This window comes from Papaver somniferum, chromosome 7 (assembly GCF_003573695.1).
Source record: "Papaver somniferum cultivar HN1 chromosome 7, ASM357369v1, whole genome shotgun sequence".
Classification (NCBI taxonomy): domain Eukaryota; kingdom Viridiplantae; phylum Streptophyta; class Magnoliopsida; order Ranunculales; family Papaveraceae; genus Papaver; species Papaver somniferum.
In genome coordinates, this window is record NC_039364.1 from 70,889,536 (window position 1) to 70,915,903 (window position 26,368).

At 35.5% G+C, this 26,368-nt stretch overlaps 3 protein-coding genes across 5 annotated transcripts; 2 read left to right on the plus strand and 1 right to left on the minus strand.

Moving 5' to 3' along the window:
* Positions 1-13,059: 13,059 nt before the first annotated feature.
* LOC113297581 (60S ribosomal protein L13-1-like) lies at positions 13,060-15,698 on the plus strand. The gene is made up of 6 exons (XM_026546104.1): positions 13,060-13,181; positions 13,576-13,691; positions 13,807-13,940; positions 14,052-14,210; positions 14,327-14,549; positions 15,541-15,698. The coding sequence occupies exons 2-5, from the start codon at positions 13,583-13,585 to the stop codon at positions 14,546-14,548; spliced, it is 624 nt and encodes a 207-aa protein (XP_026401889.1). The 5' UTR covers positions 13,060-13,181; positions 13,576-13,582; the 3' UTR covers position 14,549; positions 15,541-15,698.
* A 143-nt stretch (positions 15,699-15,841) lies between these two features.
* On the plus strand, positions 15,842-17,771 carry LOC113297582 (acyl-CoA-binding protein-like). The gene is made up of 4 exons (XM_026546105.1): positions 15,842-15,999; positions 17,101-17,215; positions 17,344-17,406; positions 17,556-17,771. Exons 1-4 carry the CDS (start codon positions 15,988-15,990, stop codon positions 17,633-17,635), a joined length of 270 nt encoding a protein of 89 aa, XP_026401890.1. The 5' UTR covers positions 15,842-15,987; the 3' UTR covers positions 17,636-17,771.
* Positions 17,772-18,296: 525 nt separating this feature from the next.
* On the minus strand, positions 18,297-22,687 carry LOC113297583. 3 transcript variants are annotated; one of them, XM_026546108.1, is made up of 4 exons: positions 21,735-22,687; positions 20,780-20,835; positions 20,503-20,692; positions 18,297-18,889 (listed from the first exon to the last, which is right to left on the minus strand). In XM_026546108.1, the coding sequence occupies exons 1-4, from the start codon at positions 22,581-22,583 to the stop codon at positions 18,533-18,535; spliced, it is 1,452 nt and encodes a 483-aa protein (XP_026401893.1). In that variant the 5' UTR covers positions 22,584-22,687; the 3' UTR covers positions 18,297-18,532. The 3 variants fall into 3 exon arrangements, with proteins under 3 accessions (XP_026401893.1, XP_026401892.1, XP_026401891.1); XM_026546107.1 differs by having other exon boundaries at positions 18,297-18,886; positions 20,503-20,695; positions 21,735-22,686; XM_026546106.1 differs by having other exon boundaries at positions 20,503-20,695; positions 21,735-22,681.
* Positions 22,688-26,368: the final 3,681 nt, after the last annotated feature.

Here is a 26,368-nt window from a genome sequence, read left to right on the forward strand (position 1 = left end):
TTACCTTTCAAGATCTTGTATCTTAATATATCAGGTCAGAGACTTGATTGTAATTGCTTGTTATTCCAACTCCACAACTGGTAAAGGAGGTGGCTGTTTACCTTGAATCTGTTTGTCATTCCAAGCTGATATTTTTATTTCGATCTCCAACTAACCAGAAGCTGAATTCCTTAACAAACTGCATACTACCTTGGATGCTTTGCCATGCCCGGGTGGATTTTTTCTTCTTCTTTGCATGCAGTCCTGTAGTATTAGAAAAATATCTTTATTTCAAAGTTTTTGCCCATAATTGTTTTTCATTTTGCAATAATCTCCAAGCTGCTTTGGTTATGTTTGTTGTTGTGTTTATTGCTTTGGTCATAGGTATGTTATGGGCTGATGAGATGGAAAATGGTTTGCCAACAAGAAATTCAAAAAAGATCAGATGAAAATGCTTGGGAGAAAATGCCTGCGCGGTGGAAATTACCATCGCTAAGGAATCCCTTTCCAAGACTTCCGTCTATACTGAATTCCCCATAAAAAGCGAAGGTGGACTTGGTGACTTTGGACCCCTCGTTAATCTACATCCTGGTATGGTTTATACTGGTAGCATAAAAAATTTATTGTTTAATATTTTTGGTTTGCTTTCACTAACTTCACAAACATCAGATACAAATTTTGAATTTTATCTGGACCCTTAATTGACATGTGCATCGCATTCAAATAAGCACGGAGTTGCTAAATGCACAAAAAAGGGCATCCAAAGTGCACTCAACTTTATAGCTACCGCATCTTAATATGTTTCATCGGAAGTAACTTTTAATGGAAAAAATATATCTTTGTTTCATCATAATTTTTGAATCCTCTATGAATGAGAAATATTCGATTCTCTTTCAGATAAAATATGTTATACGTAGGTGCTTGCAGGTAACGACTAAAAGAATCATTATATCATTCTGCATAACCCATACATCAATTTCTACTATACAACACCTTTAACCATGTACCACAACAAGTATATCTACTAAATAGTAACAAAGAACTCTTATTATCCTAAAATTGAAGGATTGCATAGTGGCTGCTGAAACCATGCTGAAGGATGATGTCGCCTCAAAAAAAGCAATTAGCTTTTATGGAGCAAGTCTTTTATAAGCTAGGCTGGCATACTCGAAGAAAATATTTGTCTTTACTCACTGCAACAATTGAATTTTTAAGACTTCTATTTATTTTATTCTAGGATTTGTTTGGAGTTTTTATTGATTTTTCTCTTCTTGTCAGCCCTACAACTGTTGGATATGGAACTGTCCTGGGTGTCACTCAGTCACTTTATACTGAAGGAATATTATAACATGCGTATTGCACTGAAACTCGACCATTTGACCAGGTTACGAAGATTTTTATGTATTGTACTTGTAGTGTATAATATAGTAGATGAAATGTCTATATAGGTGTCGGGCGTCAGAGCTGACAATTCAGTGCGTTTTTTGAACTTCATGAGTCCAGGCTAACAACTCATGAATTGGATCATTATTAATGAAGGAAGGGAGAGTCTAAGAGGTTATTGTTGGTGTTGATCGTGTTGTAGCGAACGGTATAATTCGAGACTACATCTGAAGTAAACTTTGGCTATCTTTTCTTTACTGTCGAACTGTTAATATTTTACATTAGATTTCGAAAAATTTATTTGGTTTTTAATACAATCTTGTTGTATGTAACACTACTAATAAAGTATGAATATATAGTATTGTTGTTAATGCGAAGCATCATGGGATTCCATCTTATGTAGTTACTCCTTTGATTTCTGTTGATCTTTCCCTCTCCTCCGGGGACCAAATTGTTATTGAGGAAAGATCTGCAAATGAGATGTTAAATACTAAAGGTGGGCTTTGCGAACAAGTTGATGCATCAAGGATCAAAGTTTGGAATCCAAATTTTGATGTAACCCCTGCCACCATTATAGATTTATATAATAACTGAAAAGGTTTCATCTTTCCTTCTATGTATCTCCTTATATGTGTTTGTGACTACATTCCAGGATTTTCTGGATATAATTAGTTACATGGTTAGTTTAATGACTCGCTTAACTTTGTATTACAATCAGGGAGTAATCATGAAGAATGACATGGAAAATAAATTTGGTATAAAGCTTTTCGCGCAGTAACGTACTTGGTCGACACACTCCATGAGTGAAATGCAGTGACATATGCCATTAGACATGAAAATACTCCATTCAATGTGAAAGGATCATGCTTTTACTGTATAAGTTTTAAGAATGGTAGCAGCAGTCACTGCATGTTGTTGTTTCTTATAGAGAATAAGAACTGAAAAAAATGTTAGGCTAATTGGTTCAAGAGTAAAATGTTGTGTAAACTTAAATTGTACATCGTCTGATTAAAAAATGGACTTGATTCAAAGAAAGGAATTCCAATAGACAAATTTTTCAAATATGTTTTCTAATACTTATATATGTTCCTGCGAATTTGTTCAACCCGAGTTCGTCCATGTTTTCATATGTTTATATTTTCTCCTGCAAGTATTTGACAGTCGTAGAAAGGATACCAGTTTCAGTTCGGATTTCATTGTCACAAAGCCACAGTCTAAGACTCCTTCAAATATCTTAAGAACATGCAACTATGACAAACATTGAGAAAATGTGCATTTCCCCGGCAATACATCGAGAAGAAATCTAGAATTATAATATTAGATCTCAACTAGAGTATGATCCATTTCAGGTACTTTCTTAATGTTAATACTAAGTTTCTACCTAATAAAGGAATATCAATATGTTACACAATCAGTTAATATTTTATACTCTCCAGATGTAGTGAGTTATCTATCAAATATAAACACTCTTGAATACATATTTATGTAGGTCTGCGAGCACTGACAGACAAATTTCTGAAATACCAGCAAAAACCATCGATAACAGCAACCAACAACTTTTTTTTCTTCCATCGGTCACCATCACGATAACGGCAGCACCCACACTATTTGGTGAATTTTATCTCACAAACACCCCAATTCTTCTATCATCTTCAACAGCCCAATATGTCCACTAAAGCTCGAAATATCTTCATGAAAGTAATCATCACGGAATCATGATTATGATCAACCACCAATGCAAATGGCAGCAACTCGTTCAACCCAACTTGATGGTGTTATTAGCTTCTTAGAAATCTTTTCGTTCATCAAAACTACCCATATAGACCATGGTTGGAGCAACAACAACAATGCTGACGGTAAACTGAAAAAAGAAAAGATAGATGGAATCTTCTGTGGGCTAGTTTGAATTCAAAATTCCTAACCGTAAACGATCTTCAAACCAGTTACGGCTCAAAGTTTTTCATTTCCTAGCCGTAGATAAAAATATAATACATCTACAACTGCAAAATTGGTTTCATTCCTAGCGTAATAAAAATCATAATCGAATTCAATTCAAAATCAGTAATCTAATTTAATTAAATTACCTAATTAAATAATTATCACTAATGAAACAACGATAGTTTAGCCATTATAAAAAATAACTAGATATTGGGCTTTTGAATTTACTATCTAGTGACCTTATTTTGTCTTACGTGACAAGACCCTCTACTGGATTGAAAGATCTTATACGAGGTCTCATCCCTTAACATACCAAAAATGTTACCATAACAGGTGGTCCTCAAAATAATTGAGGGAGGCCCGCTCTAATGCAGGTTATTATCAAAACCCTGTCTTTTTACGTCTCGTCCATTAGGGGTGAGCAACGGACTTGCGGATGCGAATTTGGTATGACCTGCACCCAATCCATATAAATTACAAATTTCCACCCACGGCTGGTGCATGCGTTGCTATCTCAAGCATGTTTGTGTCATTATTAGTGATCAAAACTATAAGTATTGATTTCTAGTCTACTATTAGCTAAGTCTCGGACTAGGATATAAAGTGTAGTTGAGCTCTAGACTCCATGGCGATCATCATACAAAGACGAAGAACTACTCAAGGAACTGGTGGAACTTCGTCGACTAAAAGGTATATGGAGACTTGAACTTATCTATCACTCAAAAGTCTATCTACTCTATCTCCTATCTTGAGATAAAAGTCGTATTGCTATATAGACTATGACTATACACATTTGCTATTTCGAGCCGAGTTTATCTCGCTTATCTATTTCTCGAAATATGTGTTGGTAAGCTTTCGCTTTGGCCAAGTTCATCTTTACTAGTGACGAAAGTCATATTAGTTTCAATTACTTGAAAATCGCTTTGACGAAAAATGGATTGTGAACAACAACTATATAACGTCCTATAAGAATGTTTCAATGGTTGAAATGAGAGTTTATAATATAACCTTGAAAGGATATAAATATTTTGTGATAACTCATACGTGTGTAAGTCCTTATTCCTTGAACCAAAGTATGCGTACTTTGCTGCTCAGGAAAACCGGAACTGAAGTCCACATACCAGTACGCGCACTGTCGGAAGTTCACATCATTTGAATTTCTGCTGGAGTTTGTGAACTTAAAACAAACTTATTCCGGGTACTTAAGTCCGCGTACCAGTATGCGTACTTAAGTGGGTTAGTTTCTAAAAATGATTATTCATGAACTTAAACTTATATAAACTAAGGAATGCATACTTGCAAACCGTGGCTATAAAGTTCATGAATTGATTCGAGTGAATCAAATCTTTTTTGTTTCGATTGTGTCTTATATACTTCTATGAGATCTAAGCAATTGAACAACTCTCTAACTAGTTCTCTTGAGTCATTTGAACTAGTTATGGTTAAGATGAATATGGTTGATATGAAAGTGCTCATATGGATAACCATTTGGTTAACTACTGTTGAACCAACTAAATGTACATGTTTGGATACGGTCACACAATCCTAAATAAACGTGCATTTCATTTTTGTGTAACAAGCTAAGTTCGATCTAACGATTGAAAGATATTAGCTTGAATCTAATCAGGTTTTCATCCAACGGTGAATATTGAATGCTTTGTTATTAATCTAACATTGATTGCAAACCCTGATTTGAAAGACTATATAAAGGAGAACTCTAGCAACTGGGAAACCTAATCCCCACACCTCCTGTGTGATACTAGTTGTATTAACTAGAGTCGATCCTCCTTTAACCTTAGGTTTCTATCGAGACCCTGTAGGTTAACGACTTGAAGACTTCATTGGGATTGTGAAGCCAGACCCAACTATTTTCTCTGTAGTTGCGTGATCTGATCTTGCTGTTTCTATCGTATTTTATTACAGTCGTAAGATTGGATTGAAATTAATTTCTCTGATAGGCAAGATAGAAAAGTAGTCACAAACACCTTCGTCTCATCATTTGTGATTCCACAATATCTTGTTTCACTAGTCGATTAAGATTATTGCGAGGTGATTGATAATTCTAGGATGTTCTTCGGGAATATAAATCCGGGTTATCAATTGGTTCTTGTTCACCTTGATTTATTAAAAGACGGAACAAAAACTCGTAGGTATTTTTATGGGAGACAGATTTATCTATTACCATAGACTTTTCTGTGTGATACATATTTTTTTGTTAAAGTCTTCGACTTTTGGTCGTAGCAACTCTTAGTTGTGGGTGAGATCAACTAAGGGAATCAAGTGCGTAGTATCCTGCTGGGATCAGAGACGTAAGGAGCGCAACTGTACCTTGAATCAATGTGAGGTTGATTAGGGTTCAACTACAGTCCAGTCCGAAGTTAATTGGTAGTAGGCTAGTGTCTGTAGCGGCTTAATACAGTGTGGTGTTCAATCTGGACTAGGTCCCGGGGTTTTTACGCATTTGCGGTTTCCTCGTTAACAAAATTCTGGTGTTTGTGTTATTTCTTTTCCGCATTATATTTTGTTATATAATTGAAATATCACAGGTTGTGCGTTAAGATCAATCAATTAGAATGCCCAACCTTGGGTTGTTGATTTACATTGATTGACACTTGAACATTGGTATTTGGTACCATTCAAGTTACTCCTCTTATTCAATCAGGCTCGCAGATTTCTATTTGTTGATTGCAGATTGAATTAAGAGTTAGAGATATTAAAATCTTTGATATACTTTATTATAGATTGAATCTGACTGTCTAGTTAATTCTCTAGAAAGTGTATTGGAGTAAGTCCTCTCAGATTTCCAAACGAATTGTTGGGTGTGGTTGTTAGACCCCCGCATTTTCAATTGGTATCAGAGCAGGCAAACACGTTAAAGACCTTACAAGTCTGTGTTTGTAGCGATATAATTATGGATGAGTCTATCTCTAATAACGTACCAGTTCATAAATTACCAGATGTTTTTCAAATCTCGGATTCACCTGAGAAAACTGTCACATCTAGGTCAGTATCTAAACATTCTCTTAATATAGAACCTGTTGAATTATGGGAAACACGCCTAGAAGAACAATTAGATGAACTTTCTGATGAAGGTGATTCGTATATTGATAGAGATGTTGATGAGGAAGTCTCAGAGTATGTTAAGCTTTTGAATTTGTTGGAAAAGAAAAAGATGACAACTTCTCATGTCACACCTTTTCTGACTAATCTATGTCGTACAAATAAGAAATTGAGAAGATGTTACACATGTGTTTATGTTTCGAATCGTTCTAACGAATCGATCCTTAAGGATTCTGAGGAAAACCTACGTATGAAGTCACTTGAATGTGATAATCTTTATCAAAGGTACTTTTTGTTGGAAGAGAAACTTGCAGAAACTGAAGCAAGGATTAACTCTCAGCAAGCGAGTTTTGATGACAGAGAAAGCGCTTATCTCACTTGAGAAAAACGCCTTGAGGCTGATTTATCTGTTGCTCTTGATAAAATCAAAGTGTTGGAAGATGACTTGAAAAAATTCAATACTAGTTCAAGCAAATTAACCACTATGCTAGGAGCAAGTAAAAATCATCGTGATACACGAGGATTGGGCTATAAGGGAATAAATGCTCCAAGTATTAGCAAAGAGGTAAATTTTTTCAAGGCTAGTGATTCATCTCAACAAAAGGTTTCCATTAATGGCAAAAGTTAAATACCTTCACCGGAAGTTAAAGTTCGAAAGAGCAAAGTATATAAACCTCCAAAGTCAGCACACACGGATCGAGGTAATAGCATTCCTTATGTTTGCCACTATTGCGGAAATAAAGGTCACCTGGAAAGGAGATGTCGTTTCCTTATAAGGAATGAAAAACGTCATGATGTTCTTGTTTGGGCATCACAAGAAGTTGTGAAACCAATATCATATGTTAAGACTAATCCCTTTAACGTTACATGTTGTAACTGTCCAACCTTTAGGCAAAGGAATCAGTGTTGTGATAATCCTAGTTTTGCCTATAAACGTCATACGAATCCTTTTCACAATCGTAATGGCTATCAAAAGGATAACTCCATAAAGACGAAGACAAGATCCGATGCTCCCAATTGGAGAAAGACTAACTTGCAAAAGAATAGTCAATCCAATTCTCTTCCGAGAATTCTAGAAGAGAATAATGGGAAGAAGGTTCTGGTTGTTCCTAAATGCACTCAGAAGTGGGTACCAAATAAATCCAATGTTGTTTTGAGTGTGAAAATGAATGATCTTCCGGAAAATTCCATGACTATGGAGAAGGCAGTATCCATGATGTTGGAACTTAACAAGTTTTTTCGGAAAAATGGAATTGGATGTGAAAGGTTCTAAAAGCGATCTCTTTCATGATAATCCAAAGGTCACTTGTGGTGAGTAAGACATTGTTCACCCAAACACAACTTTATTGTGTTGTAAGTGCATCCTCACCAAGGAAATCCCTGCTATGTATACGGTGAGGAAAGCACGAGAATTGGGGCACACATATTATGTTCCGTAAGGCTGTAGAATTCGACTGGATTCTTCTAAAAAGTTATGTTTATAAGCTTGAGCAAGATTTGTGTTTTTTATTTGCTTAGAGAACTTATAATGATCCACGTACCTTTCTTATCGTTCATTTCTACCTAACTTGATTCGTGTTTAAGGTTCTTAAATGTTTAAGTTTGAAAATAATAGTTCAGGATGTTTGGACTACATGGTACACATACCAGGTATGCATAACATCATTTAAAATCAAAATTCCAGGGGTTTAAGTACGCATACCCGTTTGCATACTGCTCCAGGATACGAAAATTCGTTTGCAAACCCGTATGTATACTTGACGTCGATATTCGGTAACTTGGTTTTGGCCGTAACTTCTTCGTCCGAACTCGGAATGACCTCATTATTTTTGCATTATCTTCCTATTTGAATTCTCTTCAAATTGGAGATGAGAATTCCTGAATTTGGATGAGTTAAGATTGGTATTTGTCATGTCTCTTGTTTTTGAGTGTTTTGCTCCGTTTCGTCGCACTTGTTCCACTTCTCTTGGACTTGGGCACTTGGATTCATGGAGTACTACTATTCTAAGCTCATTTGTAGCTTTTACAAGAATGTTGTTGGTGAATCACAAAGAAGGAAGTTCAAGAATGGGCAGTAGTACGCATTATTATGGGATTCTTGAATATTCGCAATCATTTTATGTGAATTATGGTGCATGGTCGTTAATGACTTTGTATGTTCTTCTTTGTTAATATTTGAGATATTTTGTAAATGGGTCGTATGTTTATGATCTAATTAGAGTCTGGGTCGTAGAACATGTCGTTGATGTGTTAGGGTCGTAGACTAAAGTTGACCGTCCATTTTTTTACTAAAATATCCTTATAAAATAGTCATATTACAAGGTATCCTAACCAAAGTTAGATACATAACCAAGCTAGTAACACGGACATTTCATCAAATGCCATAAGTACGAGAATAGAGCATGGAAGAAGAAGAAGTGGAGGATTCACACAGTCTTCTTACTTCATTGTTGAGAGTCAGAGACAAAGAGGTTTTCTGTGGTTGATTTGTCATCCATCGGCTAGAGGTAGAAGAACGTCACAAACACTTGTTCACTCTTCTCATCATCAACTAATCTATGAACAACAGTTACATAAACATTTCGTGCCCTATCAATTTCACCATTTTTCATCTCAAATTTCTCAAACCTTACATAAGCACTAACTCTAGGGTGAAATTGGTTCTAACTCCAAAGTATATTTTTAGCTCTATCAATTTCACTGTAACGAAATTCAAACTTAATGTAAGATAACCAACCTTGTTGATCAGACATCCAATTTATTCATCTCTGAAAAATATGGATCTCCTTCATATGTGTGTACGTGTACCACAACCCATCAATCCTCGGTAACAATGATACTACACAGTAGTATATATTCTGAGCATGATTAAGAAATTTGGTCTTCATCTCTACTTCAGCATACTTCAACCATTGAGTATGATTCCGATAATCAACTTCTAAAGTTCTTTCCCAAACAGATCTAGCTCATCGGAAATCTATACGTGATTCTTCCCATTTTGCATATTTAGTCCATACACTTGTGTCCAACGAACTCTACAAATCAAACCTTCGAGAAAACATATATTTTTGTGGCATTCGTGGCAGTAGATCAAATGGGAGATGATGAATTAAAAAAGAAGTAAATGTTTTGAAAATGTTGAATACTTAAACCGTCAATGCTAGTCAATTGCAGTCAAGGTTTTTAGAAAATAAAAAAAAGTCAACTAACAAATTCCTACTGGTCTTCGGTTAGTCTACGACCCTAATGCATCAATGACATGTTCTACGACCCAGACCCTAATTTGACCAAAAACATACGACCCTTTTACAAAATATTTCTTAATATTTTTATACGCCTTTGGTAGCTTTCTTGGTATAAATCCGGGCAAAAAGATTGATTCAACCCTCTAAGGACAAATCATCTTATATATATGTGCATTACGAGTTTGTCTTGATGCCTAGGAAACTTCTTATGAGAATTTTATTCTTGTGTTTTTTAAGAAGAATAACTAGAGTTTGGAATAGCCATTATTGTGATTACACATAGCTATGTCCAACGTTTTCATCTTCATTGTTTTTAGGTTTATTTGTTTAAATTCTAAAGTTGTTTGGAAGATGATTTTTGCAGTATTAATCTTTATGGTTTTATATATTGCAATTTGTTATGGGATATGTGTGTTTGCATCCGTGAACTATGATTGTCCCATACTTAGTCAAAAGTTAAGTCTTTCACATGTCGATATGCAAGTATTGATAAAAGAATGAATGATTCATTATGCAAATATTGATGGAAGATAGGATGAACTTTTGTTTACGAGGATTATGTCTATTGTATGTCATTGTGCACATAGTGGTGGAAAATAGGATGAATCCTTGTCTATTCCGTAGTATTGATCTTCCCTGATCCATATTTTTATGTATATACTGTGCGGCTCCATAAGTTCTCTTATGTTGAGCATTTCTGATTAAATTAATCATGGGTTTTCTTGTGGTTAATTTAGTTGAGTATTTTGATTCAAATTCATATTCGTATGTGATTTTTTATGTCCGAAGAAATCCTTCTTTTCTTATGAAAGTAAGGTCGCTCTTGTTGTTCTTTTTGGAATGACATTTTATGGGGGAGAGTTCTTAATTGAACTTGTACTTAATTGCCAAATCTTTGTGGGAAGTGCGGCTGTGGAATATTACAGGGTTATCTTGTATCTTTATAAACTCCTTGATGAATGCTAAACTTACAACCTTTGGAATCATTGGAGTACTTGGAAGTGACGAAGATTTCGAGTAATGTTGAAGAACCAACGAGATCATGCATGTGGAAGAGAAGCTACAAAAGTTTATTTATTTATTTTGTATTCCATATGTATTGATAGTTTTGTCATTAAAATTGATAAAGGGGGAGATTGTTAGAGCACTGCTCGGTCGAACTCGCACGCGTTGCTATCTCAAGCATGTTTGTCAATATTAGTGATCAAAACTATAAGTCTTGATTTCTAGTCTACTGTTAGCTAAGTCTCGGACGAGGATAAAAAGTGTAGTTGAGCTCTAGACTCCATGGCGATCATCATACAAAGACGAAGAACTACTCAAGGAACTGGTGGAACTTCATAAACTAAAAGGTATGTGGAGACTTGAACTTATCTATCACTCAAAAGTCTATCTACTCTATCTCCTATCTTGAGACAAAAGTCGTATTGCTATATATACTATGATTATACACATTTGCTATTTCGAGCCGAGTTTATCTCGCTTATCTATTTCTCGAAATATGTGTTGGTAAGCTTTCGCTTTGGCCAAGTTCATCTTTACTAGTGACGAAAGTCATATTAGTTTCAATTACTTGAAAATCGCTTTGACGAAAAATGGCTTGTGAACAACAACTATATAACGTCCTATAAGAATGTTTCAATGGTTGAAATGAGAGTTTATAATATAACCTTGAAAGGATATAAATATTTTGTGATAACTCATACGTGTGTAAGTCCTTATTCCTTGAACCAAATATGCGTACTTTGCTGCTCAAGAAAACCGGAACTGAAGTCCGCGTACCAGTACGCGCACTGTCGGAAGTTCACATCCCGTGAATTTCTGCTGGAGTTTGTGAACTGAAAACAAACTTATTCCGGGTACTTAAGTTCGCGTACCAGTATGCGTACTTAAGTGGGTTAGTTTCTAAAAACGATTATTCGTGAACTTAAACTTATATAAACTTAGAAATGCATACTTGCAAACCGTGGCTATAAAGTTCATGAATTGATTCGAGTGAATCAAATCATTTTTGCTTCGGTTGTGTCTTATATACTTCTATGAGATATAAGCAATTGAACAACTCTCTAACTAGTTCTCTTGAGTCATTTGAACTAGTTATGGTTAAGATGAATATGGTTGATATAAAAGTGCTCATATGGATAACCATTTGGTTAACTACTGTTGAACCAACTAAATGTACATGTTTGGGTACGGCTACACAAACCTAAATAAACGTGCATTTTATTTGTGTGTAACAAGCTAAGTTCGATCTAACGGTTGAAAGATACTAGCTTGAATCTAATCAGGTTTTCATCCAACGGTGAATATTGAATGCTTTGTTACTAAGCTAACATTGATTGCAAACCCTGATTTGAAAGACTATATAAAGGAGAACTCTAGCAACTGGGAAACCTAATCCCCACACTTCCTGTGTGATACTAGTTGTATTAACTAGAGTCGATTCTCCTTTAACCTTAGGTTTCTATCGAGACCCTGTAGGTTAATGACTTGAAGACTTCATTGGGATTGTGAAGCCAGACCCAACTATTTTCTCTGTAGTTGCGTGATCCGATCTTGTTGTTTTTATCGTATTTGAGTATAATCGTAAGATTGGCTTGAGATTAATTTCTTCGATAGGCAAGATAGAAAAGTAGTCACAAACACCTTCGTCTCATCATTTGTGATTCCGCAATATCTTGTTTCGCTAGTCTATTAAGATTATTGTGAGGTGATTGATAATTCTAGGCTGTTCTTCGGGAATATAAGTCCGGGTTATCAATTGGTTCATGTTCACCTTGATTTATCAAAAGACTGAACAAAAACTCGTAGGTATTTCTTTGGGAGACAGATTTATCTATTACCGTAGACTTTTTTGTGTGATACAAATTTGTTTATTAAAGTCTTCGATTTTTGGTCGTACCAACTCTTAGTTGTGGGTGAGATCATCTAAGGGAATCAAGTGCGTAGTATCCTGCTGGGATCAGAGACGTAAGGAGCGCAACTGTACCTTGAATCAGTGTGAGATTGATTAGGGTTCAACTGCAGTCCAGTCCGAAGTTAATTGGTAGTAGGCTAGTGTCTGTAGCGGTTTAATACAGTGTGGTGTTCAATCTGGACTAGGTCTTGGGGTTTTTCTACATTTGCGGTTTCCTCGTTAACAAAATTCTGGTGTTTGTGTTATTTCTTTTCCGCATTATATTTTGTTATATAATTGAATATCACAGGTTGTATCGTTCAACGCACGGGTCATATTTCGTCCACGTCCAGCCCATAAAAACTGCGGGTTTTAAAAATTCACCTGCATTCAAGACGGATCGGGTGTGCACAAGCCAAAATACGGATTGGATTGGGTAAAGTTCATGGATTTGGGTGTTTTGCTCACCCGGCGGCCCGACGTTCAGAGACTTCTGTAAACTGCGAAGGTTAAGAGAAGAAAAATCTAATTAAAGACGAGGCTAAAAGAGGTAATTAAAATAAAATAAAACCCTAGACTCAATATCTTAACTCCTGAGCCTCTCCATCCTTATTATAAACCCTAGCTTTCTCTCTCTTCCGCGTTCTTCATCACTCGGACGGATCTCGATCAACCCAGAGGTAATCTCCATACTCCTAACCCTAAATATTAGTATTTTTTTTGTATTCATGTTTGCATCATTTTCCATGAAAAATGAATACTTCACAGTGATTGTGAAATGCTTCCTGAGACCTGCAATATCTATTATTTAATGTGTTTTTACAGGAGCCTATTTAGGGCTTCTTGAGTTTTAGGGGTTTTGTTAGTTTGGACTGGTGATTTAGTGTAAAGAAAAAGGACTTGGTTAGGTTCTATTTATGTTACATCTCAAATATGATCACAGAGGTAGATTTTGAGACGTTTCAGTCTTCAAATTTTTCCAATTAGCTGGAGATTAGGGCTTCTAGTTTCAATTGTTGTTAATTTTAGGCCATAATTTGTGTTTCTTTGTAATATGTTATTATTGGGTTGTAGGTAAATCATGGTTAAGCACAACAATGTTATTCCTAATGGGCATTTTAAGAAGCACTGGCAGAATTATGTCACGACATGGTTTAACCAGCCTGCCCGCAAGACCAGAAGACGTGTTGGTACGTAGTTTTCTTTTATTCATTTATCATAATAGCAAAGCTTCAGTTTACCATTGATGAACTGTTCTTCACATTAGCAAAGCTTGAGTTTACTGTTCATGAACTGTTTTACCAGCAAGACAAAAGAAGGCGGTGAAGATCTTTCCACGACCTACATCTGGTCCACTTCGTCCCGTTGTTCATGGTCAAACCTTGAAATACAACATGAAGGTTAGGGCTGGCAGGGGATTCTCTCTTGAAGAGCTCAAGGTTTGTTAAGAATTTTTATTGCTTTTTACAGATCATTCAGTAGGCTAAAGTAAATTTACATAGTTTTTATTGTTTTATTTATCAGTATTGATTCTAGACCTGTACATACAGTCAGCTGGTATCCCAAAGAAGCTTTCCCCAACCATTGGTATCTCAGTTGATCATCGTCGCAGGAACAGTTCCTTGGAGGGTCTCCAAACTAACGTTCAACGATTGAAGACATACAAGGCTAAGCTTGTAGTCTTCCCAAGACGTGCTGGTAAAATCAAGGTAAATGTCCACAACCTTTATTGAATTCCATAGAATTTAACATTGCATGCCATTAAGTGAACCCTGTCAGCCTAAGCCTGCATTGATTAATGTTTTTGCTTGAAAAAACTTAACAGGCCGGTGATTCTACACCCGAGGAGCTAGCGACTGCAACCCAGGTCACAGGATCTTTCATGCCCATCATTCGTGAGAGGCCAGCATTTGATCTTGTGAAGGTTACTGACGAGATGAAATCAGTAAAAGGTTATGCCAAACTTCGATTAGAGAGGATGAATGCCAAACATGTTGGTGTTAGGGCAAAGAGGGCTGCTGAGGCAGAGAAGGAAGAGAAGAAATAAGGTAATCAAAGGTTCAGCATTTTGGACCATGTAAGGGTATAGTTTAACTTGTGAGGATGTGATTCTGAGGCTGCGTTTACATTTTCCAATAGAGAATGTTTTTTTAACTTTTGAGGCAAATTTTAGTCCATTTTTTTTGTTGCGTATCCGATTTAACGTGGAACAAATGCCCAATGACACTTGTTTTTCCTTTGAGAGTTTCTCACGCACATCATATAATGTACTTTTTGTTTACATCATAGTCTCTTTTTTCCCTGTGTGCTTGTGCTGCATTTCATTCTTTTTCATGTGTTTTCCTTTGGTAGTGTACACTGTTTTTTTTTTGCATTTTGGAATCTTAAGTCAGTCTGAATGTGCTTCTTTACCCCTTAGAAACTTTGAAGCATATTTGATGAATTGCCCTTGAGAAATTCCAAAGCATATTTGATAAGTTGGTTGCCACATTTAATAAGAAACTTGATTTATTTGCTTTTTTTGGAAATGGGGTCGACTCTAGTCTAAAAGGTCCGTCGGTTTGGTTGTCACGATAAGATGAAATGATGAATAAGACCCATGTGGACACATGTTCACTGTTTTCTCTATTTTATATATTGATTTCTATGTATTAGGGGGTCCGTTCACCTGCACATCCATTCTGAAATTTATTCTGGAGGACTAGTTGGTTAGCTAATTAAAGAAGCGTGGATACATTGTCAATCCGTTGGATGGATGCTTCAGTTTTCTTTTTTGTCATTCCACTGGATGGTGTCTGGACTGCCATGTAAATGTATCGGCTGTGTGCGTCTAGGCAGATTATTTTAAATCGGCTATTGTTCTTTTGGATTTCTAGCAGTATTAGCGTTGCATTCACTTTTATATTTGACGTGTTTGAGAGGGGTTAATTCCATATAATTAACCATCTTTCTATGAAAATATTTCCGTTGTTTGAATGCAGATTTATTTCCATGAAATCATCGGTCCATCTCTCATTTGTTTAATTTGTTTAATTGCAGCGAATTAAAAAGTTTCTTATCGCGCAACAGCTCGAAATAGAAATTTGATACCGGACCTTGAGGCTTCCCCATTTGATATGGAACCTATAAAGGCAACTATGTGATTTTGATTTTGATGTATAATTTTCATTAATCTCTTGATGATAATTTGATGCTCCTACCTTGTGCAAAAATTTCTAATTTATTAGTAGGGCATGTCTTGCTGGTTATCAGAGCGCTGCGTAAAAAGTGATCGAAACAAAACAAAGTGATCGAAACAAAACATATAGCCGTGCGCTATTCGATAACAATACAATACTGGCTATATAGCGGGGATCATCAAAGATAGTGGCAAAATACGTAAAAACACTTTGATAGCAAGGGTAATTAATTAACATTGTTAATATAAATATCGAGGGGATGTTAGTGTTTTACGCAGGTGAGAGAAAAACAAGGAGAAGTTGATCAATGGCTTTGAAGGTTTGCACCAGCTCTTCTCTGTTTCGCTTTCTATAGATTTGATCATCCCTTAATCTTTTACATCATCATTCGTAATTTTTGATTTCTTTTTTATTTTAAAAAAAAAAAACCCAATCACCCATGTTTGATTACGCCCTCTTTTGTTTAGATCTTGAAGAAAATTGTCTGTCAATAGCTTTAATTATTATAAATCTTTCTTCAGAATTCAAAAAAATTAAGTAAATTATTCACATGCATTTGGCTTTGGTCTTTGGTTATCCTATATTAGATCCTATAATATAGATATATTAGGTTGATTGTAGTAGACAACATGAAACTAGGTTTAGTTATTTGATCACTGAGAAAGTCTCCTTTTATACTAGGATCGAGTCATAGAAGATGAAAGAAAATACTAAGGGTAGAACATGTCTAACCTCTCAAAGAGGATAGGCAAAGCTCAGTTATGTTTTGCAGATTAGATTTCAATTAGTTACGGCGGATAAGTTAGATTGTTAAGGTTTTTGTTGTTTTTCTTGGCTATTGGATCCAGATTTTTGCTCCATCACTTTACAAGCTTGACAATTTGGTGCTGTTACCATTTATGAAACTTGCATGGTCTATTTGGTTATCAAGTTTCCAGTCAGATTATGTTAAGGTTCTAATTCAAGCAGACCTCTACACACTTAGATTATTAGATATACTATAAGTCCAAGAGCATTTCAGTCAGATTATGTTAAGGGTTCTATTTCAAGCGTACTCGAGCAGACCTCTACAAATACATAGATTATTAAATATATTATTGATCTATAATTTTTGCTAATGATGTAAATATCTAAAGATCTTGCTAAGCTAGACTTTTTTCGGTGAATCTTATCACTCACCACCAATCATCAGTGTATAACTGTTCCATACACTGGGGGGATGCAACAATCCAATCAGTAGTTTTTAATTATCTATGGTTGATCAGATTGAGGTGGTCGAATATGAATTAGATCCTAATTTTAATTGACCAAAGCAAACATAAAACAAGCTTTGAAGAAGAAGATGATGCATTACATGTTGATCTGTAGGGGTAAAGAGGTTATAATTGCTAATGAGTATATGCATTGTTTCCTATTGCAGGAAGAGTTTGAAGAGTATGCTGCGAAGGCAAAGACTCTACCTGACTGCTCAAATGAAAATCTGCTTATTATTTACAGTCTTTACAAGCAAGCAACCATTGGAGATGTCAACACTGGTACATAATACCATTGCTAGAAACCATCAGTTACTAATTATCAAATTGTTTATTGATAAGTAGATAATGGTCTCATATGTTTTGAATCGATTCTCGTGTTTAAATGAGTTTCTTGTTTTCTTTTGCAGCTCGCCCTGGAATGTTCAGTCCTAAGGAAAGAGCCAAATGGGATGCATGGAAATCAGTTGAAGGTAAAAATCTCCGGTGACACTTGGTTACTATAGAATAGGTTTTTCCTGTTCTGTTGTGAAATTCATATTGTATGTCCCCCATTTTTGTATCCATGGTGATAGCTTCTGGCTGATCTAAGATGAATACACTTTTTTGTTATCTTACTCAGGAAAATCAACTGAAGAAGCAATGAATGATTACATCACTAAAGTGAAGCAGTTGTTGGAAGAAGCTGGTGTTTCTGCTTAATTTACTCCTAAATCTTATTATCTGCAACTGAAAAATGAGAAACATTTCGCTTTATTGTATGTGGTTAACTAAAAAGTACTTGTGAGTACATCTGCATCTTATTGAATGCATAAGATATTTAAAATGCCATTTCTAATTGCACTCTCAGTAGATTAGAAAGTATTTTTCTGTTAGGCGTAGTTCAGTTAACAACCCAGTTTTTTTAATCCATCTAAAATGAAGGTTCTAGGATGCTACAAATACATGCAACTGGGATCCCTTCTGCTTCTGGGATCCCTTCTGCTTCGACAATATGCTGCTGGGACTCTATCTTCGTGATTGTACCGTATCACTAACCTAGAGGTCCTAGACATTCTCGACTCTATCTTCGTGATTGTACCGTATCACTAACCTAGGTCATAGACATTCTCTCCTAAACTATTGTGTTTATCTTGATGTTTCGAAAATCGTTTATCTTGCTGCGGCTTCCGCATATTGATGCACATATTACCTATACAACAGTTCCCACATGATGCGTTTGCTGATACACCCACTACTTTCCCATTTGAAAAAGTACTACTTCCCCATACGGGAGCTGACAGTCATTTTTTTTTTGAACACACTTCGGCGAATAATGTGTGCCAGGGCTATCCAAATTGCTGTTTTCAGAAATGCTGGTAGCTGACGGAACCAAAAAGTAACAATTAAGAACCAAATGGCTTACAGGATACATTTTTCCTTCGATTTACTTTCATTTTAGACATTTTTTTTACCGCATATACAAAATAAACATCGACATTCTTACATATAGCTTTGATCTTTTTTTGGGACACAAGATCAACAAAGGCAGAAGCTCTAAATTTCTGTTAAAAGTAGTGAAGTCACGTGGAATCTGTTATGCAGAAATAGCCGATGCAATTACCGAACATATGATGGAAATTTGGACAAGAAATATTCCTTAGCGGCTGAAGCACCTTCTCTAGACAATACACCTTCTAGCTCACCCATAATTCTAGCCAACCATACCTCCAAATTCCTCTGTATTTCTTTAAAATTGTTTTTAATCAAGTCTAATGATTTTCTGATGCTAAGTTTTGCATGGGCATCAAGGTCTTCTCCCAGATGGGTGTTGGTGGTTTCACTTTGCAACGTTGTTAGCTTTTGTCTCGTCTCGATTGCTCGCTGCTGAAGACGATATGCTTCAAGCAAGAATTCCGTTTGCCGGCGAGTACGAAATTCTGCATTTAGGGCCTGTTCAGAAGGGTCATTTGCCTGCTGAAAAATCAAAACACTGATAAGTGACTACAACTTAACCAATAGTGGCAGAGAAATATAAATATATTTATCGAAAATGAAAATCATGCAACTGAAGTGACATGTCAATAGGTCAACTGGCAACATCACCCACAGCAGTGCATAATAGTTGGACCACAATGGAGAACCTTTACGTAAAACAATCTTAGAAACGTATGGTTTGCAATGAAAATTTGCAATCTTCACCATGATCTTTATAAAATATGAAAATAACAGTAACACAAAAGCAAGATTAAAGAATTCACTTTCTGACAGAAAGCATTTTGTCATAATACCAACCAGGGAAAAGTAATTGCATTCAAGTAGATTTGCAACCATGAAGAAAGATTCCCCATCAATAAGAAATTTAATATTTGCCAGAAAGCCACAAATTTATTTCCATTCAGTACATAAAATTTGCTAATGAGAAACTTTCAAAGAAATTCTAAATAAATTGCATGTTAGCGCAGGGACCAGAGGTCCAGAACTAAGATTCCTGAAGGACAATTATTTTAATATTTCCTCTAAAGGTACTAAATGTCTGAACCCCTTGTAGGTCCTAAACTTTGTCTAGTGTTAATACAACTGTTGATTGACTGGTGTTTGTACATGTGCCACACTGCCACAAATTATCTAACATGTGACAGGATTTGACTGGTGTTGTCATACACTGCGATGAGGTAGCAAAAACTTTAGCACAGATAAGAAAGACTACCCTAACCTAAGTGAACTACAAGGCTTAGTAGTCAGCAAAGCTCATTCAATATAAATCTGGAGGTTTAAATGCAACGAATAATGAATGGTTGGTGGGTGGTAGTTGTGAGTTTGTAATGAAGCCATTGCAAATTTCCTTTAATAAAGACAAAGGGATTGGTTAAAATTATTGATATGATGGAAAACTACAAAGAACAACTATTTTTTTGCTTCAAATCAACTTGTTTTGTTTTCAAATAAATACTCCAAATTATTGTGTTCTTTAGTTTGGTTTTGGTATCGCACTAAAATGTTAATAAGACAACCATAATTTGCATTTATTTGCCTGATACAGTTTTAATAGGGAGCAGAGTGGTACTGACACAGTACACAATGACCAAGTGCCATAATTCGCATTTTATCAATGTGTACATGTCAAACTACTCAATACTCTCATAGTCCTGTTCCTGAATTTGCCAAAAACACTTTTTTTTTCAAAAAACCTTAAATTATATTAATAATAACCCGAATTGGACCGGGATCGGTTAAAACACATTTAATCCAATGTCACAAATATGCTTGAAGTATGACCCCATGAAATTAAAGACATCATTAACTTCCATATTAAATTTGAGTTCTGGAAAAGTGCCATTTCTGGTTTGGAAGACCATAACTGTTTACGGTTTTACAAAAAATATTTAAAAGGTAGTTGTATGTACAGTATTCTGTGGTCCTTAATTTAAGCAAAGAAAAATTAGGTTTTATATAAAATCTTGTACACAGGGCTTTCACTGCTAGTAACCGAAATATCAGATACCGGCATCACATAATTATGAATATTGAGAAAGTAAAGCAGAATGACATGAAAAGCATATGAAAAAAATGGAGTTGTTGTAGCTTACCATTCTTCTGCATAGATCATCAATCTTTCCAGAGAGAGCATGATATCTCTTAGCTTGCTTCCTAATTGATGTGGAGACTTTCAATGGCTCACACTTGTCAATTCTTTCCAAATTGGGCAGTTCCTGCTCAACCAATTTCAATTTGGCAGGAACTCCAGTGAATTCACCGTCTGCTTTCCAGGGAGACTCCCTTCTGGACAAGAAAAGGTTATTATTCTCAAAATAAATTGTAAAATTATGATAAAAGTTAACCCAATAACAGTAATGTACAGCTTACCTTGATACAACGTGCTTCATATGGTACAAAGGCTCAGGGGAATCATACTTCGCATCCTGCAACAGAACATTAAAATGACCATAATCAGAACACAACCATTATTTTTTGATATTATGGTTATCATACGCTAATATGTCAGTCAAGAACTATTAAAAAGATATTTAGGAAAACTGAGAGGAGTTTGAGTATAATAAGCAGAAGAACTTGAGCAAAATATGATACTTCCAAACATGATCTTCCTATTACAGCCAGTTGCAGGCTCCAAACAACATTAATTGGAATCTATATAGCAAAACATTATCCCCCCAGAGATGACAACTTTTCCTATGAATCGTCATATATTACAAGGGTGGATCCTCACTTCAAAATTTCCATGTAGAAATTGTCAGGAAATAAAGAGTGAATAAATGTCACAAACTAGAACATTAATGAAATTCTATTACAGCTTCTGGATTATAATAAAATTATGGGGCGTTTTAACATTTAAAGGGACTAACAAGGGTTTTCTTCCTGGGGTTTTAGCACTACTGTTGCCTGTTTCTCACATTCTTCATAATCACTCAACATAATGATCCTTTCATGTAAAACCACTGGTACTAGCCGAATTTTGGTGAATTATGCAATTCGTATTTCCGACCTTCATCTTTTCATGGCACTTAAACTAGGTGTAGACCAAAACAAATACATCATCGGCTTAACCAAAAATCGGCACACAGACATCATGTTCAGAGAAGAAAACACCATCAAACATGCTTGGTCTCTTTTACTATTGTAGACTATCTCTATTTTTCTTTCTCAAAATGTATAAACAACTAAAATTTTAAACATAAATTCTCCTAATAGACGGTGTTTTTGCAAATTCCAACTAATGAAAAGGACTTCTTTCTAAAGATTAATTCCAACTGAATTTATGGATAACACCAATGTTTCCAGAGAGTTGAGAAAACTGCCAAACCTGCCATCCACCAGCTCTATCAGCACAAACTTTGCGAGGAGGGGCATTGATAAAACCATTTTGTTTCCCATAAACAAAACCCATTTCACCACGGCCATCATTATCTCTCTGATCAAAATGCTCTTCTGAGTTTGGATCTAAACCCTCAGAAGAAACCCTAATTTTACCAAACCTTGAGTAATTCAAACACTGTAATTCACTAAATTCTCCATTAATTACTTCCTCCTCAAAGCTTCTACCATAAATTCCACTTCCACCAACTTCATCATCTTCCTTCTCATCATCCTCATCATCAACATAAACATCTTCATCTTCATCACCATCTTCATCATCATGAATAGTTTGTCTAGACATGAAATTAATCATTTCATCCCTTTCATAAATTTCCCTCTCTAATTTCTCTACAAAACTCCTCAACTCGGCTTCAGATTTTTCAAACTCATCAATTCTTTCTCTTAAACTTGATATTTCATCAGAAGAGTTTTCAATTTGTTGCAACAATTTTCTTTCTTCCTGTTGCCATCCATTTCTATGACTAGCAAAGATTTCAACAACTCTAGCATTTGCTTTTGAATCTTCTCTTCTTCTTGATTTCATCTGTTTAAGTTGTTCTTCAGCTTGATATAGTTTCAATGACAGGAATCTATTACGAGATTGTAAGGATAAGATTAATGAGATTGATGATTTTGGTAGTAAACCTAGAAATACACTGAAACTTAAACCTAAATATGTCGACAGAGAAAGTGTTTTCTTGGTGTTTTCATTCTTGACGAAGGAAAGATTAGTAATATCTTTTTTTAGGGTTTCTTCTTCTTCTTCTGGAACTACTACTACTGTTTCTGCCGCCATTAATGGTGGGAAAAACTTGAGAAAGTGAGCTTGAAATTTAGGAAAGTTTGAGTTTGATTTTGTTTGCTGCACTTTTTTTACTCCAAAATTTTGTATCTGTATTCTTTTGACAAGTCAGAGTTACCAAATTATCCCTATTATCTGTAGATTTGTCAGAGTTGGGTAGGTCTGGCGTAAGGGGTAAATACTAAATAATCTCCAAATTATCATATTATCCGTAAAGATCTACCGTATAATTGCCCTTTGTAAGAGCTACGGTGCCTTCCATTCCTACCCCATCCCTCAATATCCCTCGAAAACTCAAAAAATCAAGTATAATGGTCTTCCATATCCCTACGCAGGGATATCCCTCCATTTCCCTAGTAAGAGATTACATCTGATCCGCCTTGTAGGGTAGGGAAATCACACGACTACTCAGTAGCCGTATGAAATTACGCTTTACGGATGTTGAATAGTCGTATTATCGTTGATACGGCTACTCAGTAACCGTAGCTTTTTACACGGCTACTGAGTAGCCGTTTCGGGAAAAATATTTGTTTGATCTTTTTTCGTTTACATCTCTCCCACCCGATCCTAACCATCCATCATTAATAATGGCTTTATCTTCTCCACCGCCGGATCCCAACGGTCATTTTTTCAAAATCCTCTATAAATATCACTATAATTCTCTACTCAAATCACACCAAATAAATTTCTTCTTCTTACATCAATTGATTTCTTCACTAAAATCTCTCCAATTTATTTCTTGTTTAAGTAAGAGTTTTAAATTTTGTTTTGCTCATCAATGTCGGAGACTCAAAAGCCAAAAATGAAACATAGAGCGAGATTTAATACTTTGGAAGATTTTCACATTGTTACTCAGTACTCTGCTCTTGGTTATAGCAGTTATGAAGATAAGGAAGAGTTTTGGGAAATCCTTTTTCAAAAATTTGTGGAAGCTTGTGGTGGGAATAAACACGAGCTTACTATAAAAAGCGTTCGTAATCGGTTTAGCATAATCAAGAATGAAGCGGATAACTTTTACGATTGTGTTGCAAGAGCCGTTGCAACTAATTCAGGCTTGGACTCTATTAACCGGGTATGTTATCGAAATATGTTCATTATAGTTGTTGTATATGTTGTCTGTAAATAGTTTAATTTATGCGTATCTTATTTATGGTTTGTTTTACATTGATGTAGGTGTTAATTGCGAGAAGCATTCATGTTGAAATACACAAAAAAAAACACTTTACTCGAGATGTTGAGTATGAACTGTTTAAAGGTGTTCCAAATGTACATGTAGGTTTAGTTGAAGATATGGACCAAGATTCTAATCCTTTTGTCATCTCAAATTCATGGAAATTTCTCTAATATGTTTAGTACTCCAACCCCATCTTCTCAAAATCCACCTACAAGCCAATTCGTCGAGACTCCATTTGCAAATCAAATTCCAAACGCTTATAATGTCCCTAGCGGTATCCCTTTTCCATTAGGATATACCCCTAATACGAACCCAAGTACAATACCTGGAACGTCGTCAGGTGGATTTACAGAAGATAAACGCAAGTCCAGAGCAGAGAAAAAAGCCCAAATTAATAAAAAGGTCTCTGAGACAAGCAAATCCGCCACCCCATCCTCGCAAGACTCCCAGATGAGCGACGCGGGAAGTAAACTTATTGATTATCTAAAAGAGTCCCGAATGACTGTCGCACCTCGTCAGCAACAACAAAACCAAATTATGGAAAGGTTGCTAGAGACAACACAACAAAAAATTGAAGCTGCTCGAGAGAAAGAAGAAAGGGAAATAATGCAAATCGATCTCGAAAAGTTTCCTCCAAATGCAAAAAAGTACTTTGAATTAAAACAGAATGCCATATTGGCCAGGCAGTTGGAGAGGCAACAACATAATAATTTCAATTTTTAATAGCTTAGTTTAAGTGTTTTTTTTTTTAAGTAAAACCATGTTTCAGTTCCGGTAATGTAGTTTCTTTTTTCTCAGTAACATTAATTTATATATTTCTAATTACGATAATTTAAATTATATTTTCTTATACCAACGGATCTCTAGTAACGGCTAATTTTCAACGGCTGCTTTCCAACGATCACTTTCAATGCCTATTATAAATTGTCAAAAAGTTCCTTAACACAAACAATCCAAAATAGTTGGCATTAGTATCCTTTGTGTCTCATATTTTTTGGGTTTCAATAGATAACATGGTAATGGTTGGGTATACCGTAGAAAAAGATGTTGCACTCACGACAGCGTTTGTAAATGCTGCTACTCAGCGTTTGTAAAAGCCATGTTTCAGTTCCGGTAATGTAGTTTCCTTTTTCTCAGTAATATTAATTTATATATTTCTAATTACGATAATTTGAATTATATTTTCTTATACCAACGGATCTCTAGTAACGGCTAATTTCCAACGGCTTCTTTCCAACGACCACTTTCAATGCCTATTATAAATTGTCAAAAAGTTCCTCAACACAAACAATCCAAAATAGTTGGCATTAGTATCCTCTGTGTCTCATATTTTTTGGGTTTCAATAGATAACATGGTAATGGTTGGGTATACCGTAGAAAAAGATGTTGCACTCACGACAGCGTTTGTAAATGCTGCTACTCTGCCTATTGAAGATGTTCAAGAACTCTCCGCCTATGAAAAATGGACGCTGGTGTTTGACGGCTTTGTACAAGCGTTTGGAAATGTTAATAACCGAATCAGACGACAACTTCAACAATGGATTTTTCAAATTCAAATAGAGGTTCGCAAGTATGTCAGAATATAAAGAAAGATTCATGGTTACGCCCCACAACACATGACAACTGCGATTACCGTAGGTGATAATAAATAGTTCTGATATTTCGAATGTTGTTTCCACATAGACACTAACCTATTGCTTTATGCTTGTTTTACGTAGGAGGAAATGGCAAAATTTATGTAGATCATCGAACAAAATTTACATGTTATGAGTGCTACTTAATCTTTAAGGCTAACATGCCTAACTTGGAATATTACAACCCGAAAATGATTGTCGGCGCTCCTCTAGAAGACGGACCTGACGAATAGTATATCCGGTTGTTGTTTAATATTTTGTGGGTAAATCTATGTGTAAACCCTCACGAGACTATAACTCGTCCACTAGGGTCATCTAGGGGTTTAAAGGCTTGTTGCACGTGCTAAGTGCAATCGGAGTTACTACGACAAGTAACCTAGGTTTTTATTCAATAATTGCAATGTACTTTTATAACGGCTAATTTTAAACGACTATATCCCAACGACTAGTTTATAACGGCTACTTTATAACGGTTTATTTTGACGGATATTATAAATTGTGTTATCTATCTCCAAACGACAAACACCTATTTTCATACACTTTGCAAAACTTCTCACATATTTTGATACCTCTCATAATTCTTTATACGAACACAACCATGGGATCATTTTATTCAATTGAAGATTTGGCAATCATCAAAGCATGGTACACCGAAACTCGAGTTGTAGATCACTCCCCTGTAATGGCAGATCCCGAAACCTTTTGGCGAAGATATATAACCAATAAACAAGATTATGGGAATCCAAAGAGAAGAAGTCTTCAACAAATTCATGATAAGTGCCAGATTATCCAAAAAACCGTTTGCGATTTTATAGCTATTCAACAACGGATCTTCAATGCCAGCCATATTAACCTGTCCACTCAACAATTTGTAAGTATTTTAGAATTGCTTTCGTACAAAACTAAATTGATTGATTTTAAATTACAACAATAAGTATTTTGCGTTGTGTTATTGTAACATGAAGTCGTTA

Coding starts and splice junctions, on each gene's coding strand:
- LOC113297583 (XM_026546106.1), bottom strand. CDS start 22,583: ATGGCGGCAGAAACAGTAGTAGTAGTTCCAGAAGAAGAAGAAGAAACC. Junction 20,836..21,734: donor ATAGAGCTGGTGGATGGCAG/GTTTGGCAGTTT, acceptor GTTCTGTTGCAG/GATGCGAAGTATGATTCCCC. Junction 20,696..20,779: donor ATGAAGCACGTTGTATCAAG/GTAAGCTGTACA, acceptor TTTCTTGTCCAG/AAGGGAGTCTCCCTGGAAAG.
- LOC113297581 (XM_026546104.1), top strand. CDS start 13,583: ATGGTTAAGCACAACAATGTTATTCCTAATGGGCATTTTAAGAAGCAC. Junction 13,692..13,806: donor CAAGACCAGAAGACGTGTTG/GTACGTAGTTTT, acceptor CTGTTTTACCAG/CAAGACAAAAGAAGGCGGTG. Junction 13,941..14,051: donor TCTCTCTTGAAGAGCTCAAG/GTTTGTTAAGAA, acceptor CTGTACATACAG/TCAGCTGGTATCCCAAAGAA.
- LOC113297582 (XM_026546105.1), top strand. Junction 17,216..17,343: donor CATTGGAGATGTCAACACTG/GTACATAATACC, acceptor TTTCTTTTGCAG/CTCGCCCTGGAATGTTCAGT. Junction 17,407..17,555: donor TGCATGGAAATCAGTTGAAG/GTAAAAATCTCC, acceptor TATCTTACTCAG/GAAAATCAACTGAAGAAGCA.